This window comes from Poecilia reticulata, chromosome 16 (assembly GCF_904066995.2).
Source record: "Poecilia reticulata chromosome 16, P_reticulata-male-v2, whole genome shotgun sequence".
Classification (NCBI taxonomy): Eukaryota; Metazoa; Chordata; class Actinopteri; order Cyprinodontiformes; family Poeciliidae; genus Poecilia; species Poecilia reticulata.
The window spans coordinates 14,837,312-14,854,152 of NC_088845.1; the positions used below are offsets into that span (position 1 = coordinate 14,837,312).

Genomic DNA, 16,841 nt, shown 5'->3' on the forward strand with positions numbered 1-16,841 from the left:
GCTTATTTTGAAATGGTTCTAAATGGATTACGGTTAAACAGATTGTGATTGATTATTGAAATAATTGTCAACTAGTTTAGTAATCGATTAACTGGAGCACACAAACTCTAAAATATGCTATTACACAAACTCTAAAATATGCTATTTGCTAAAAGAGCCACATATTCAAAGCAGTAATTAAGCCAAAACTGTACAAAAATATATGCATTTTGCATTTAAGATTAAATGTTTAAAAACGTTTTAAATATTTGCTACCAAAAACTCAAGTGTGAGGTTTTAGTTGAAATTCTTTGAAAAAATATTCTATTAATCACCTTTTTCTCTTCAATTATTAACTGATTAATTGAAGAAAAAAAAAAAGTTAACACTACATTCATAAATCAAGCAGTTTCACATGTTGATGCTAGAAGTAATATTTTAGTTACTACAAACGATCAGTCGTTCGCTAAAGGAATGCTACGTTATTGCATTGTATTTTAATTGAAAAAAAAGAATTGGTTTTTTGCACTTCTTTTTACGTCTAATGCATAAAAAAGGATTACATTTAACCTGTCAAATGTGTCATTTTTTTCTCATCCAATAAGTCATCAAAAATAACCCAAGTTTTACTTACTGTAATATTTTTGCTGAATATAGTAATATTTCTCTAGCAATATTACTATGGACTGTTCTGAGTCTCTAATAAGCGGTCGGCGGCTGCCATGACAGTTGTTAGTGGTTGCCATGCCAACAATAAGCCAGAATCTCTCGAACCACCTCGCCTTGTTCTTTTACCGGAGTGCCAAGATGAGTGCCATTTACGGGAGTGCCATCTTTTACGCAATATATACAAAATAAATAAATTACACCTACTGCCGAACAAGCTAAATTAGCTTAGCAAATGTAGCGTTTATCTCCAAGCTAAGACGGACATGTAGCCTACGTGTATGTTGCTACATGTACCTACCCTCCCATTCACCAGAACCTTGTTATTCACGTGAAGGGTTCGTTTACAATCCGTTTAAACAGTGATTGTATGAATCAATAGATTTCAGATCGTAAAGCTGCTCCATGGTGGACGCTCTTCGTGTTCACTTGGTAGTTAATCATATTGTACTATAAAATCGGAGGCAGCTTCTCCATATTTTTCTTCTCCGTTTCATTCGGGTCGATCCCGAGCGATTGGTCTAGAGTGTCCACATATTTTCTCTTAGTTGGTCTGGAAGCCATGGGGTCCGATATGCATTGCGCATGCGCTTGCCTACCAAGATGGCGCGGTTCACTCCCTGTTTAAACTTGTGGGAACTACATAAAATTTCAAGTACTTTCTCTAAATTTTGAATCCAATCCATGATTGGTGCTTCTCTATTCCATGCAGGAATGACGGGACTTTACACCACAGAATGTGTTATTTCTTAAAAGTGTTTATTGAACTTTTACAATCGTTTATAATCCCGGTTTTGACATCTCCCATGCAGAATTGTAACGAGAAATTGCTTTAAAATTCACATTTTAGGCGGCTTCTATATTGACCTTTCCCTTTCAAAAAAAACCTTAAAAGTCCCCCAAAAATATAATCTATAAAAGGCAGACCTCACAACTTTGCATTTCCCTTTCTTCCACCTGCCTCTCAAAAGAACGAAATCATACACAATGTTAAGTGCAGTACAGATGTGGAGCTCTGATGGTTGTTTGAATGGAAAAGTTGGATGCACAGTAACAAATGAAGACAAGGCGGCAGCTTGAGATCAACCCACTAGTTAAAAATACCACCAATATTTTAGCATTTCTATATTTAAACTCTACATGTAAACAGTTGTATCAGTGTACATTCACTGTATACGGGTTTAACTTAAATATCAAGTGGTAAATTAAACAAAGTGGGTTTGAGGATTAAAGTAACAGGAGAACTTGATCCAAATCTATTTTGTTTGATAAAGATGTGACAGGTGGATCTCAATAACTTAGACTAGAATTCACAGGGTGAAATTAAAAGTTAAACTCATCTGGTGGTAATTTTCATGATTATGGTTTATAACAAAGGGAAACCCAATGTTTAGTTTCTCAGAAAATTAGGATATTACATGAAACCAATAGAGGTTTTTAATACAGAAATATTATAACCAGCAGAATCATAGGATAAGCCACAAACACTGTTTAATAATAGTGCTGTGTCCTAACATATTGCAAAGTTGAGTGGAAGAAAAAATTTTGCTACACATAAGGACTTAAAGATGGTTACCTGGGCTAAGAAGATAATGGACTAGACTGGTCCTCTTTTCAGTTAAAAATAAAATATGCGTTTAATTTGTAAATAAAAGTATATAAATAGAAAGCTTAGTAGAAGAGAAAAAGGTCCACAAACAACTGAGATAGATACAAACTTAAAGGGATTGTGACCCTAGGTTTTTGGGAGAAAAGAAACTAGACTGTTGCTCAAAGGTTTGAAGTCATCTTTTTAGATCCAAATAAATTTAACTTTTCGATCTAGAAGAGTGGAAAAGCCCAGAATCTCAGCTGCTTGCGGTACAGTGTGAAGTTTCCACAGTGGGTGGTGATTTGGGGTGTAATTTCACCTGCTGGTGTCGAGGTACTTTGTTTTATCACGCCCAAATTCAACATGGCTGACTACCAGGAGATTTTAGGACGAGTTTATACACTGCAAAAACACAAAATCCTACTAAAAATTGGCTACCTATAAGTGCTGTAATCTGCCATGAAACCAGTACTTTACCTAAAATAAGCACCCATTTCTTATTGGAAACTTATTTTTGTCTTACTTCAAGTGTACAAAAGAAACTAGATGGAAAAATTTGTAAGATTGTGTTTTTGCAGTGACCATACTGACAGAATTACCAATAATTTGTTTATTAACCATGCTATCACTGACCTAGCCTAAATAAACCCCAGAGTATCTGTGGAGTTTTACCATGGAGATGATGACACTCCATGCCACTCTGCATTAATCCAGTAACTAAAGCAAATACTGTATAGTACATGGCAACATTTCTGTATTAAAACTTCTGAGAAAATGAATATTAGATCACAGAAAATGACCAGAAACAAACACTTGGCTTATATGTTCTCAGTTTTACTCTGATTTGTTGAGATGCACCTATGGCTGCATTGTGTACACTCTGAAATGTGTGGGTTTTTTGTTGCATTGAAGAGAAAATGCTGATGGTGAAAGAGTCAAACAGATCAAGCAGATAAAATGTCTCAAACCCTAATATTAAGATTTATTTTACATGTTTATTACGTCATCACAAACATGAAGGCGCCATAATATCTTTGAGAGGTTAACTTAAAAACATTTTATTTGTAAAGAGAGTCAGAGACCAGTTCAATTGCATAGCAATTTAATCCATGTCCAATAAGGACTCTTTCCCTTACACAGGGAGAGGCCCTGTGGTCACTCTCAATCACGTTTTAATCGACCAAGACAATATCAATAAAACTATTGATAAGCGCTCACTATCTTCAATAGTGACCATATTCAACAGGCATTGTAGGGTCTTAAAAGAAGCCGTTCCTACACACCATCACTAAATGTCCACTGAACGTCCCCGTTCTAAACCACCAAATTACAGAAAATACAAGATGGGCACCATAACAATCTAAATCCAAGGTTTGTTTCGTGTCGAGTCAAAAGGCTTCCAGGCTCATGTTGGGCAGGTGGTACAGAGAATCATTGTTGAAACGGAAAAAGGAAAAAAAATAAAAATAAAAATTATATGAGAAACATGCATGGGGGGGTAGAGGGAGGGTTGGGCAGGCTTTTCCTAATGCCACATACTGAGTGTGCACACAGACGCGGATCTCCAACGGGAGCCTTCCCAGCTCGTGCAGCGTGGCAACGTTTGATCGGACCCACAGGGTGTTTTTTTTTTTTGTTTGTTTTTTTGTTTGTTTTGTTTTTGTCGAAAAAGAAAAAGCACTACACGAGGAGCTAGGGCTTCACATTGAGATGCAGCCTATACAGACACCGGTCTCCGTGTCGGGAGAGGGTTTCTACTACACATCACAATCTCTATCCACAGTTTGGAGTTCAGTCTCGGAATGTCAACAGCAGCACGTTTTGTTTTTCTCTGTCCTTTTGCGTCCCTCTGTGTGTGTCACTGCAAGTCTCTGTCCTCGAGGTACCTGTACTCGAAGGTGAACCCCTCTTTTTTCCTCTGGCCCCATTTCTCATAGTCGAAGTAAATGTAAGTGCCCTGGATGGAGAGAGAGAGAAACAGAAAAGGACGTTAATAAGCAGGAGAATGAGAGAATCTCAGGTATAGGGAGTAGAGAAGGAAGTTATCAATTAAATCTCATTGATTAATTGATAAGTGGTCATTTTCTAGGGCTATTTTTCATAATATGCTGAATTAAAAAAATATTACATTTTATTATTTCGTGTATGCTGCGCCAGTCACAATAAGCATGCAATTAAATTAATCGGATGAAAAATTTAAACAAGCTCAATAATTTCCATTTGAATGATTTATCATTTCTTTTTCCACCAAAACCTGAATGACTAACATCTTCAGTCTGTGTCATTAGTGTATTTATCAACTAGCCCTTTTTTGAAGGACAATTTTTTTTACAGAGATTTCCTAATTCATATTACTAGACGTTTATGTTTTATTTTGGATATTTGAAATGTCTTTCACTTCCAGTGTTAAATGTTCATTCGAAATTAAAGTTTAATAATCTTTGAGAATGGGTTTTTGCTTTTTTTATGCCATCATCAAAATACTTGAAAATAGTCTCATTATATTTTTATTGCAAAAACTGTTGGGAAAAATTTGTTATCGTGCCATCTTTATTTCTGTACCAACTGACTCTGCGTAAGAGTGACAGGCTGCGCCCTCTTCTGGACAGCAGCCAGACTGCAACACTAAAAGAACATCTAAGCCGACATTATTAGTTAATCTATTGGAACCAATTTTAATCTCATAAACAATCGACAATCACAAGTCGATTAAGTGTTTGCATCCCTCTTAGGGAGGATGGCAATGAGCTTGGAAGCTGCACCTGTTCAAACTCATCAGTGATCGTCTTGGGCTCTTCGTGCCTCTGAAACCACATCATGTACTTGGTGTGAAACCTCCATGATTGTTTCTTCAGAGCCTTGGCAGATAGATACTGAGCCTTGGTGCCCTGATGGAGAAAGAGGAAACAGTGCATTAACATGCAGCGGACAAAAAAAAGAAACCAAGCACAGCTAGCCAAGTGTATGTTTACCTCCAGGTAGTAGAAGATGAAGAAGAGCGTTTCTGTGGAGAGCCTCTGGTAGAACTCGATGGTGTCAGAGTGGTGCGGCGGGACTTGATGGTGGTATGGCAAAGTAGGGCAGGGATTCCTCATCAAGTATTGTCTTTAACACAAAAAAACCCCCACAGAACTCATTACAGAATCTATTTCGAATCATACATTATTTTGATTCATTACACAAGGAGCTAAAGTGCTCATTTTTTAATATTTTGGATGATTATGGCTAATCAATAATTCAGCGTAAACTCAGAATACCCTTTTAAAATATATAATATGCTTGGATTAAAAAAGAAAAAAAAATTTTTTTCACATGGTTTCCTAAATGTTTGACTCTAAATGCGATTCTCGCTGCCATCTTTACTCCTGCATCAACTGGCTCCGCTTAATGATGACTAGTTGTGCCCTCTTATGGTCTGCAGCCAAACTACAACATTAAAAGAAAGTCTAAACTGATGTTATTAGTTAATCTATTGGAACTAATTTTCATCTAAAATATTTTCCTTCCACCTAACTTTCCAACTAGAATGGTTGGACATGACTCTGCACAGCCAGTTTGTTTAACAGCAGTATTTTGTGGCCCCACTGCTTGAGGAGCCGTTAACGGCTGAAAAACTGTAAAACTGTAAAACCCAGTTCTTGGTTTTCAGAAACAATTCTATAAATTAACAGGACTAATCAGATACTTTCCCATTATTATCTTTGCTTAATAATGTGGTAAAATCTGTAAGAAACGCGTCACTCTGATACGAGTCACATGTAGTACTTTTAAAATGGTAATTTTTCACTCTAGAAAAAGTTCAATTTAACAGTTTAAATTGGATGCAACAGCTTTAATTGGCAGAAAAGAAAGTCATTTATTCTGCGAGAGCCGTTGCGATGATGTGGAAAATACACGTACTAAATCATAAATTAAACTGGGACTGCAGGTGAAACCCTCACCTGATCCTCTCGGAGTCAGAAGGGTGTGGCATGTGTGTCCACGCCGCCTCCTGCATGGCCTGCTGGTACAGCTGGTCTTTGGAGAGAGGGGTCGGGCCCAGCGGACAGACCCCGAGCGAGGGGGGGATGCTGACCTCCGACACGGACGGCTGAGGAGCGGCGGGCGTGCCGGGCGCTGCCGACGAACCAGAGAAGATGTCTGCAGGTAAAGGGTTGACAATAAGGGACGGCATTGCTGAGGTCGAGCTTTATGCCTCTGAATAACCAAACCAGACATGATCACTGATTGGTTCATTCAAAAGTAAAACTCTTAACTTTAGGTCAACAGAACCAAAGATTGAACCTGAAGTATTTAACTTTACTCATTTCATTTCATTCACTAAAATATAAATAGTTAATGTAACAAAAAGAAATCATGAACAAAAAGGAGCAGAAAGATTAAACTTCTAATATCTGTCCTCTATTCACATGAAAAGAAAATTAGCAATTAAACACAAAAGACTATTAGACACATTTTAATACACAAAAAGCAACAAAAAGTACAAAAATATTTGTATTGTATCAATTCATGAAGTCTCAATAAGTGTATAAATATTATATATTTGTGTGATCTCTGTATTCACTTCCACTTATGACTAACAGCAAAAGTAAAATACAATATATCATATGAAACAATCAGTGAGTTAAACAAAATATAGTCTGTTTAATAATTCATTACTTTACTATATAAATAATATAATTCTTAATGTTTTTCTTTGGTAAATGTGCATATCATGAGGATTATCTGACACTTTTTCTTAAAAAGTGTTTAAAAAGTGAACAAAAATGTAACCATATCAACTCCAGAGTGTAGATAAATATAGGTCTAACTGCATCAATTTCCATCTATTCCTTTATATAAAAGGCAATTTGAGGTATGTCAAAAACTTGCTTTTGAATTAACTAATTCGTTTGTTTTCTATGTAAATGAAAAAAATAAAAATAACAGAACGGATGTATTGTACATAAAATGTTAATGTTGTCAGAGGAAAATATTTTCTGTTAACTGAGCGGATGAAGAGTGGAACTGCTGCCTGACCGTTTACATGCATGTTGGAAATCTCTCCGTCTAATCCCGATCCCAGCGCTGCTCTCTCAGCCATCGCCTTCAGAGAGCTGAGGGGCTCAGGAGCCTGAGAACGGAGAAAAAGATGCAAACTTACCGAAGGGAAAAATAAGCTCAACGCTGCTGACGTTTTGGAGCAGAAGGACTTCAGTTAGATCTGATTGATCTCAGATTATCATCTTGCTTAAACTAAATGTAATCTCAGGCTAATCCTTAGACATCAGTGACTGAAGCTGCAGTTTGTGAAGTAGAAAGATGCTTTCAGATCAAATCCAGAATTGTTTCCAGCTCTGTGTGCTGCTGCATAACTGCAGGTAATTAAACGTGTTTAGCAGCAGGAGTTTGGGATATTTTAGGTATAATATTTAAAGTTCAGCCTACAGATACTCATTTGTAAAGAAGCTAAGTAAAAACTACACGTCAGGAAGTTGATAATTAAAAAAAGGAAGCAATGTCTAGTGTCCAGTCCTGGAGAGACACCAGCCTGACACTTTTAGAGCCGGTTCTGGTCCCACACACCTGAACCACATGAGTGGCTAATCACCAGACCTCTGCAGAGCCCGGTGGAGTCCTGAGGAGGTAAATCAGCCATATTTGATTCAGGTGTGTCAGAGCAAAGCGGCAGGACTGGAGATCCCCGTTTCTTTTTGCTACAGGTGACTTTTACATAATTAAAACGGACCAAATTCAATCTACACGGCTCAGTTCAGCAGAGAAACCATCAAGCTGCTTCACAATTATTTATACTTGCCGGACCTGTGAGCTTTCTGCTGAGAAAAGATACAATGTCTGCTGGTGGAAACAACTGATCAGCTTGAAGAGGGTAATTCAGCAAAGCAACCTGGGATTCCTGACCACCGGCTGATCGTCTCCAAGCTGCAGTGATGCGGTCGTTCATGCAACAGGGCGCACATAATGAACTAATGTTTTCAGTAGGTTTCTGTCTTAGAATACTTATGTAATATTTGATTTTCTAAAATTATACTTTGGGTTTTCATGATTTAAATTAATAGAAGTAAACAGAACTCTGTCACTGTGAAATCTGTTAATTAAGTTCTCCCTTGTTAAAGTGGTGTTGTATTTTACTGATCACCTGAATGGCTAAAAGAAGTTTTTACTTTATAAATCACAAACTATTAACACATTTTCTTTCAAAAACTTTCCAGACTCCCACTTCTAGATTATTCTGACAGGTTTTATAATAATTTGGCATTTACTTCTGACTGCATCAAACACCACAAGGCTGCAGCTGAGGCAGCAGCATGTTCTGACCAGCTCTGTTGCACAATCTGTAACGCTTTGACCTGTCAAACCTGGACCAGACCGTCCCAACCTGCTCTGTAAATTGCAGGTTGTGTTGATATATCTCTATCTATGCTGACACAAAAAAGGACAGAGTTTCATTTCACCTAGATCCAATTTCAGAACCAAAGACTGAGTTTAAAGCCTTAATCTGAGAGGATATGATGCAAAGAAACTGACTTTTTTTGGCATTTTAATAATGGGGCTTTCAGTAACTAAAAAAACAAAAACTTGTTAATTGGATAAACATTTAAGTTATAAACTGACAGTAAAGGACCTCATATAAAAATGCAAAAAAATACTTCCCACTCTGAAAGTTAGGTATTTTAAAGCAAGAAAATATGGAATAAAGCTCCAAGACCCACATTTTATCCACATTTAGCTTGAGATAAAATCCTATTCCACGCATTTTCAAACTGCGTATTTGTGAAGATCGGTTCATATTTTTGAGCTAAAGACGAAGCAGACATCGGCTAAGTTCGCCCAGTTTAAATTCAGGCTGTCGCTGCTTCCTGGCTCACCTTGAGGCCCTCAGAGGCCTGCGGATACGAGTGGGGCCCGTTGAGGAGGCACCCTCCGCCCGGTGTGCTGTCTGAGAAGGAGGGCGAGGGAGAGCTGGGGGGCAGTGTGATGGAGCTGATTAAGCTGGGGCCGTTGTCCATCCTGCACAAAATGAGTTGGACCAGCACAAATAAAAAACATAGAATTTGAGAATTTAAACAGCAAAACGAGTAGGAAAATGAGGCTGGGTGATGTGGCTTGGAAATAAACTCTCCGATTTGATTTTCTTTGCTTTCTTTTCTAGAAAAATTGCTTTTATTTCTTTTAGCTGTACAGCGGAGCGTTAAGGCCAGGATATGAGAGTTTTTGTTAAATTACGAGAACAAAGTCATAATACCAGCAAAATAAAGATGCGTTTTATTCTGAAAAAAAAAAAAAACAGAAAAAAGTCCTGAAATTACAAGAAGTTATTTTAATGAGCTTCTAGAGTTAAGATCTGACATGACGAGCTCGTTGCTCAAACGTTTCAAAGTCCTGCTACTGATAATAAATTGATTGTGATGTGTTAAAAGATTAAGCATTTCTATAAGCGTTATCAGTAAAAACAGTACCATAGAGTAACTTCATAAAATGCTCTACAGTTTTCATTTTACTTTATTTTTTGTGTTGGAATTATAAAAGTATGGCTTTATTCTCACAATTAAAATTTTAAATTCTTAACTCGACCTTAATATTCTGTCAGAGTTGAACTGAACTCAAAGTCTAAATAAAAAGGAGCTATAAATCATGTTTGTCAAACAATATGGCGGGCTGACATCACACTGAACTACAGAAACCCCCAGAGCGCTTTGGTGAAAAATAATCCAGATTTTCTAAAAACGTAATCTCGATGTCCCAGGTCTGGAGGAAGGTAAAGAGGACGACTTACGGCTGGCTGGTTGAGGAACTGAGTGACGAGGTTTGGCTGCTCTGCGACTGGCTCGGTGTGCTTAGAGCTGATTCTGTGGAGCTCTCTGCCACTACAGCGCTGTAACCTGAGGGCGGGCGAGGGACAAGTTGGAGATCGCCTTTCTTCAGAAAATCCACAGTAAAAAGTCACAAATCAACACTTTGACCTACTTGGGCTTCCGTTCTGCTTCAGTCCGCTCGGTGGTCTGGCAGGAGCAGCGTTCACTCCAACCACACCGGCGCTCCCTCCGTTTCCCACCATCATGCCGACTGATCCGGGGGCGGAGCTGGCGGGACTTGAGGGCACCTGTGATGTGGCGGGGGTCACGCTCTGCCCAGGGACCAGACTCAGGATGCTGCCAGTGAGAGAGTTGTGGGCCGGGCTGGAGCCCAGCAAGCTGAGCCCCGACCCCGCTCCGTTGGTGGTGACCCCGCTGGAACTCGAATTGGAGATGGAAGTGCTACTCTCCGGCAAAATGCTGGACTGAGTGGTGCTGCTCAGACCCAGGCCCCCAGACGCCGCCGCATGCGCGTAGAGGGCCGACGTGGAGCCTTGGATCAGACTGGCCATTGTGTTTAAAGGAGTGCTGTGGCCAGCCAGGCCTAAACTCGGCATCTGGTTGGCACTGCTGGTCCCGCTCATGCCGCCTTTCCTTAAATCCAAGCCCAGCCCCAGTCCTAGGCTGGACGCCGGGGTCGGCCCGGTGCTGGACTGGGAGTTGGGAGCTGTCAAACTGGGTGTGCTGGGCGTGGAGAGTGACGGGGTGGTGGACGCTGGGAGAAGTGGGTTGCCAGGTGGGCTGGGATTGTTGTTGTTTGAGGGAGCTGACGGTTTTGTTTGAGGCAGCTGCTGTTGCTGCTGCTGCTGTTGCTGCTGCGACGGATTCGACGGCTGAGATTGTTGCTGCTGTTGTGCAGATTGATGCTGATGTTGCTGTACTGCGCTGCTGAAACTTCCTATGAGGCTGCTGCTGGTGGGAACGGCGGGAATGCCTCCGACGACGCTCGCCATGGAGAGGGAAGAGGAAGAAGAGGACCCGGAGGTGGCGGAAGAAGAGAAGGAAGATTGCAAGGATGGGGCACCGTTCTTCACAGGCGACTAAAAACAGAGGAGCAGAATCTTAATTAGTCATAAACCAACTGAGTCTGTAAGTTTGTTGTAATTATGATAGACTAGCAGTACAAACTAAATCAGGAATGTGCAGCCGTGGCTCTGTGAGCCTCTCACCTGACTAACTTGACTGTCTGTCGACCGTCCCCTTTTCTTATCGTCCTCTGAGTTCTCCTGTTGGAGGAAACACTTTGCTATGACAATCCGCTTTAAAAAGCTTCATTCAGCTTTGAGTTGATTAAATACAGCTGCCTCACAAAGGTTTGCATACCTATTGAACTTCACAATTCCTCAAGTAACTCAAGATAAATAAATTAATTATAATTAAATTAATTATCGACATCGCCAATGTAATGCAATTAATTTTGTTACATTTTGAAATTTTCTTGAGGCAAATTATCTGTCTGGAAGTTTTATTAAGTCATGTTTTACCACTTGTTCCAGCTGTATAATTAATCATGTTGCATAACGCTCTCACTTCCGCCAATGAGTTGTTGACGAATGCTAAGTGTTGTTAGCATGACACAGGGTGGCCCAACGTCCTCTTTTCCTCGGACATGCCCACTTTTCACATTCAGTCTGGGGGAGATTTCATTGATTGATAAAAATGTCTGGGCTTCCATCAGTTTTGGGGAACCAATAGGCATCCTTAAATCTTAAATTAACTGAAAATATACATGCAATACTGCTAGCCTCTGGTTCGGAGCGCTGCAGGTGTGACTTTTATTTACACACCTGCAGCGGAAACACAGCGGGCTTCGTTCCAGCTCTATAGCTGATACTCAGCACAAATGTAGCTTTAGTGACAAACTGGAAAATAAATTTCCCACCAACTCAGCTATGGAAAAATAAAGACTGGAGTATCCACATTTTGTGGAAGTGTCTTTGTGATCCTGCTGCTTTATTATTTTTATTGTTAAATTGAATATGATTTCAGATTTTTGTGTAATTTTGTCCAGGTTTGCTTAAACTGTGAGTCATTATTGATAAAGCTATAGAAAATTAATCGTTTGAGTTGCACAGAAATGAAAATTTGACATCCAATATTAATACAACTGTTATAGCAGTACTTAGCAATATTTTATCTATTTTTTTATTCAATTACTCAGTTAACTGTCAGAATAATCAAGATTAATCGATTACTAAAATAATGGTTTACAACAGCTCTTGTTAGGGCCAACACAACAAAAAGTGGAATGGTGAAATGGAAGAAAGGATTTTAGACTTATTTGCTACAAACCTTGAAAAACACATATTTTTCTTCCATCTCACATTTACACACTTCCTTGTGCTAAATATGAGGCAGTTCAAGGGTACTACTAGCTTTGCAAAGCATTGTACATACATAAAAGGGAGATAGCTGTAATATTACAAACTTTACCGCCACCAAAAAGCTCAAATGACGCAAAGCAGAACTTACAGCAGTGCAAGTGGCCGGAGATGGAGGGATGGGCGAAGAAGATGTTGTTGAGGTGGGAGTGCTGCTGGAGTGGAGATACATGTCATCTTCCACGTTGCCTGACGGAGACGTGGCGACTAACGCTGGAGCTGAAAGATAAATGAAACCGTAAGGAAGAAATAAGAGCATCTTCAGAATTGATCATTAGCGTTTCTCTCACGGATGTCTTCCAGGTCTAAGTCGTCATACAGGAACTCGTTCTCCTCAAAGTCCGGGTCTTGACAGGAATCAATGTAGTACTCGACGTCATCCTTGATCTTCTGGATAGAGTCCACCGGTACAGAGTCGTTGTCCAGCATCCGTAGAATAGTCTCCAACATGCGAATGTGGTATCTGTGCCTCTCAATCAACCGCTTTAGTTCATCGATGCGATCTTGCTTCTGCGAGACAAACGGAAGAAAAAGGCTGTTTGCAAAAAATGCTTACATCACAGTACGGAGTGTGTTTATATCTCTATGTATAGCATGGGTGTTAGCTGAAAGAGGAAGGAATTACCTCTTTGTCACCCTTCTTTTTTCGCGTCTGGACTGAAAGTGACTCCACTTCGCTCTCAAACTGATCCACCTGCATATTTAGTGTGTCTATTGTATTCTGAAGAGGACAGGAGAAAAGGGTTGATAGATTTCACAAATTGTTGAATTGTTTTTTTTTTTTTTTGGTCAACCTAGCAGGAAAAAAAATAATCCTTCAAGCCAAGAAAATATTGGATTTACCGTTAGCCACTGTCCCGTTTCCTCCTTTTCCCTCTGAGCCGGATCCACCTTCTGAGCAAGTCCTAAGCCTTCTTTAGAGTAGGCTTTTGTTTTTGTTTCACGTTCCACCACTTTGAACCGCTCCATTTGCTAAGGAAAGGAAAATCACACTGAATCTCAAATATTTTCACCCTGACAAAGTCTGCAGTAGGTTTTGAGATTACACTTTTACTCATGTAAAACTGGCGCTTTAATGGCCACTGAGCCATTTTTATAGTTTGGCTGCTGCACACACTTCTTTGTGAAAGCTCCTGATTTTTCAAACAGGCATAAAATAACAGCTGTGTTGCAAACAATCATACCATCAAAACTGATCAACTTCATAAAAGTGAAATTGTAGGAGAAATGCTTCATTGTTGAGCAACCATACTGTTGTATTTTTGACAGAACTGGTTACAACAATGACACGGTGAAGCATTTACAGAAACTGGATGTTCCTGTAAATGCTTTTTTTTTTAAATAAAACGTTTTTTTAGTCAAAAAAAAACTTTGTTTTTTTTAACTAAATCCAGTGCCAAAAAAAGCACTTATTGGCCACTTTATTAGGTACACTTTCGCAGCATAGGTTCAACCAGTTGTAAGAAACATTCCTCAAAGATTTTGACTTGTACTCATATGGTAGCTTCAGGATGCTACGGATTTGTTGGCTGCCTGTCTATGCTGCAAATCTTCCACTCCACTACATCCCAAAAATATTCTATAGGATTGAATGCTGTCATTGTCATCTTCCAGAAAATAGTTGATTAAGCTTTACGACATGGTGCATTATCCTGTTGGAAGCAGCCATCAGAAGATGGGTCCAATGTAGACTTAAAGGAATGGACCTGGTCAGCAGTGATGCGAAAGCAAGCTGTGGAGCTCAGTCACAAATAAGGAACCCAAAATGTGCCAAGAAAACATTCCTCACACCATTACAGCACCACCATCTGCCTGAGCTGTAGTTAACAGGTTGAAAAGATACATGCTTTCACCTTATTTAAAGATAATTTTGACTCTACTATCTGCATCACACAACATGCTAATTATTTCCAAAGACTTATATTCCAATTTGAAGCTTGCACAAAAATCTGCTTCAATTTCCAGTTTGTGTGGTTTCCTGCTGCTGGAGCCCGTCTGCTTCAAAACCCCACGTGTTGTAATTCATATTACTTGATTGTAATAAAAGGTTGTTTCAGCTACTATTATCTTTCCATCATCTTTCCATAATCGGTGCGTTCTCGTCTGTCATCAACAAGGCATTTCCGTCCACTCAGCTGCCGCTCACTGAGAGTACTTCAACCTGACTATATAAACCACAGGGATTACTGTGACTGAAAATCCCAGTAGATCAGCAATTTCTGAAATATTCAAAACATAACTTTCACCAACACCCATGAAACATTCCAAATCAGGAAAACACCCTATTTTTACACATTCTGCTGGACAGATTAAACTTCAGCATATCATCTTCACCACAAACAGATAGCCAAATTGCTGCCATGTGACTGGTTGAATCAGTATTGAGCAGATTTACCTAATAAAGTGGCCAGTGAGGGTATTTGCAAGTTGCTTTGAAAACACTCATGTTTGAGGAAAAGTGATGGAGTTATTATATTAATCATACTTCCAGAAAAAAACCTATGAACATATAACAAAAGGAGGCGTACCGTCTCTATTAGTTTTCGGTTCTCTACTAGCTGCCGTTTGTCTTTGATCTCGTTCGAGGCCACCCATGTTTTTATTTGATCTCTCAATCGCTACAGAAACACAAATCATTAAAATGCAAGTTTACACTCTGAATATTTTGTTTTTTCAGGTTTTTTTGTACTTTTCCAACTCTACCTGTAATTTTTTAATCTCTTTCTTGAGGTCAGCTTCATATTTTTCCTTCTGGTTCGCATTAGCTGCATTGTGGAGCTGAGAAGTAGAAAAAAACAAGTGGAAAGTTGCGCATATCTGAAGGCTTCAATCACAGCAGAGAATCCCAATAAAGCTTGAAAATCTCTTACTTTTTGCCAGATGTCCTCAAACTGTTCAACACCTTCTGCTACTTTTTTCAAACATCTGTCAATTTCACCTGCAAAAAATGAAAAAGAAGATTAGATTGCAGAAGTACAGTAACATTTAATCAAAATAAATGACAACAATAATAGATGACGTCTCTTTGTGGGGCAGCATGAACACTTTCACAGACAGAGATAGTTACCTTGTAGTTTTCTTTTATCAGCCATGGCTCTGACTACGACAATTTCCACATTCCGTCTGTCAAAAAGTGATCTAAGTAAATAAACCATACACGCATCACCTCACTGAACAAAAGCAAGCAGAAATCGGCAGACAACTGAAAAGCCGTACATCGGTTTGCAGAGACTGAAACTGACGTTAACACCGACTAAACGGACAGCTGACATTAGCCACACATATAAAACCCAGCCACAAAGCAATTAAACCACATTCACAATAAAATCCCACGCGACAGTCACTTCATCAGTATACTTCTTAAAGTTAAATGATCCCGCTAATACCAACGAATATGACTGGCTTGGCAGTCAGCTAAAATTAGCCAGCTAGCGAGCTAACGTTAATACTAGCCTAGCTCGTCCACTTCACTCGGTTACTTACTATCCCTTTCTAGAACAAACACCATAACTTATGTTGGCCGATTTAACTCATATACATGCATCATCATTCCGGGCTCCATCGGAGCTTTTATAAAGACAGTTTTGCGTGTTGAAAGGTAATATATAAGAGAAACCGTTCCAATCGCCGAAATGCTAGCTAATACCTAAAATGCTAGGTAGCAGCTCAGCTAGCCAAATTAAGGAAAAAGGGAAACTGGGTTAACCCGACCATGTATATTTATACTTGTGTGAGACATTTACCTAGGGTATGGGCTTTCGTTTGTCTTATTTCAAATAAAGCCAAAGCTAATTCCAGAAAATCTTCTTTACTTCCAAAATATATTTTCTTTTCGACAGGCTCGCTCACTGTAATGTAGCTGAAGATGGACGGTAGCTAAAATCCCACCTCCACGTTTAGGACCCGCCCTAAATCCATTCTACGAGATCTGATTGGACAGGAATCACGCCTGTCACCAGGGCACATCCGCTGGATTGGAGGCCGGTCATTGGTCGTACTGTTGGATGACTGATGATCGATTCTTCCTCTTTTCCCTCTGGTCCATTACCATTTCAAATCATTATCATATATTCAGAGGTGAGTCGAGTAACAAAAATTGTACTCAAGTAATAGTAGCACTACTTCACATATTTTTACTGAAGTAAAATTATAAAAAGTAGCCGTACAAGACATTAAGTAACAGTGAAAAATGTGTTGTAAAAAGGCTACTTAAATAACGAATCGAAACATCTGATCAAATTTTTCAAAATGAAGTCATCTGTGTCAAAATTATGAATTTCTGTGCAAATAATTTCTGAAGCCTAAAATTAATACAAAAATTTAACTACAAAATAATGAATGAGGTTTGTTTGTCAGACCTTTTAAAAA

General features: G+C 39.1%; 1 protein-coding gene across 2 annotated transcripts; it reads right to left on the bottom strand.

Moving 5' to 3' along the window:
- Positions 1-3,211: 3,211 nt before the first annotated feature.
- On the bottom strand, positions 3,212-16,376 carry cnot3a (CCR4-NOT transcription complex, subunit 3a). 2 transcript variants are annotated; one of them, XM_008431581.3, is made up of 18 exons: positions 16,217-16,376; positions 15,541-15,596; positions 15,344-15,411; positions 15,177-15,251; positions 15,002-15,091; positions 13,317-13,445; positions 13,099-13,194; positions 12,764-12,983; positions 12,565-12,692; positions 11,262-11,318; positions 10,205-11,132; positions 10,014-10,119; positions 9,106-9,247; positions 7,256-7,349; positions 6,178-6,376; positions 5,209-5,341; positions 4,999-5,124; positions 3,212-4,193 (listed from the first exon to the last, which is right to left on the bottom strand). In XM_008431581.3, exons 2-18 carry the CDS (start codon positions 15,563-15,565, stop codon positions 4,095-4,097), a joined length of 2,715 nt encoding a protein of 904 aa, XP_008429803.2. In that variant the 5' UTR covers positions 15,566-15,596; positions 16,217-16,376; the 3' UTR covers positions 3,212-4,094. The 2 variants fall into 2 exon arrangements, with proteins under 2 accessions (XP_008429803.2, XP_008429802.2); XM_008431580.3 differs by having other exon boundaries at positions 15,541-15,611.
- Between the last annotated feature and the right edge of the window lie 465 nt (positions 16,377-16,841).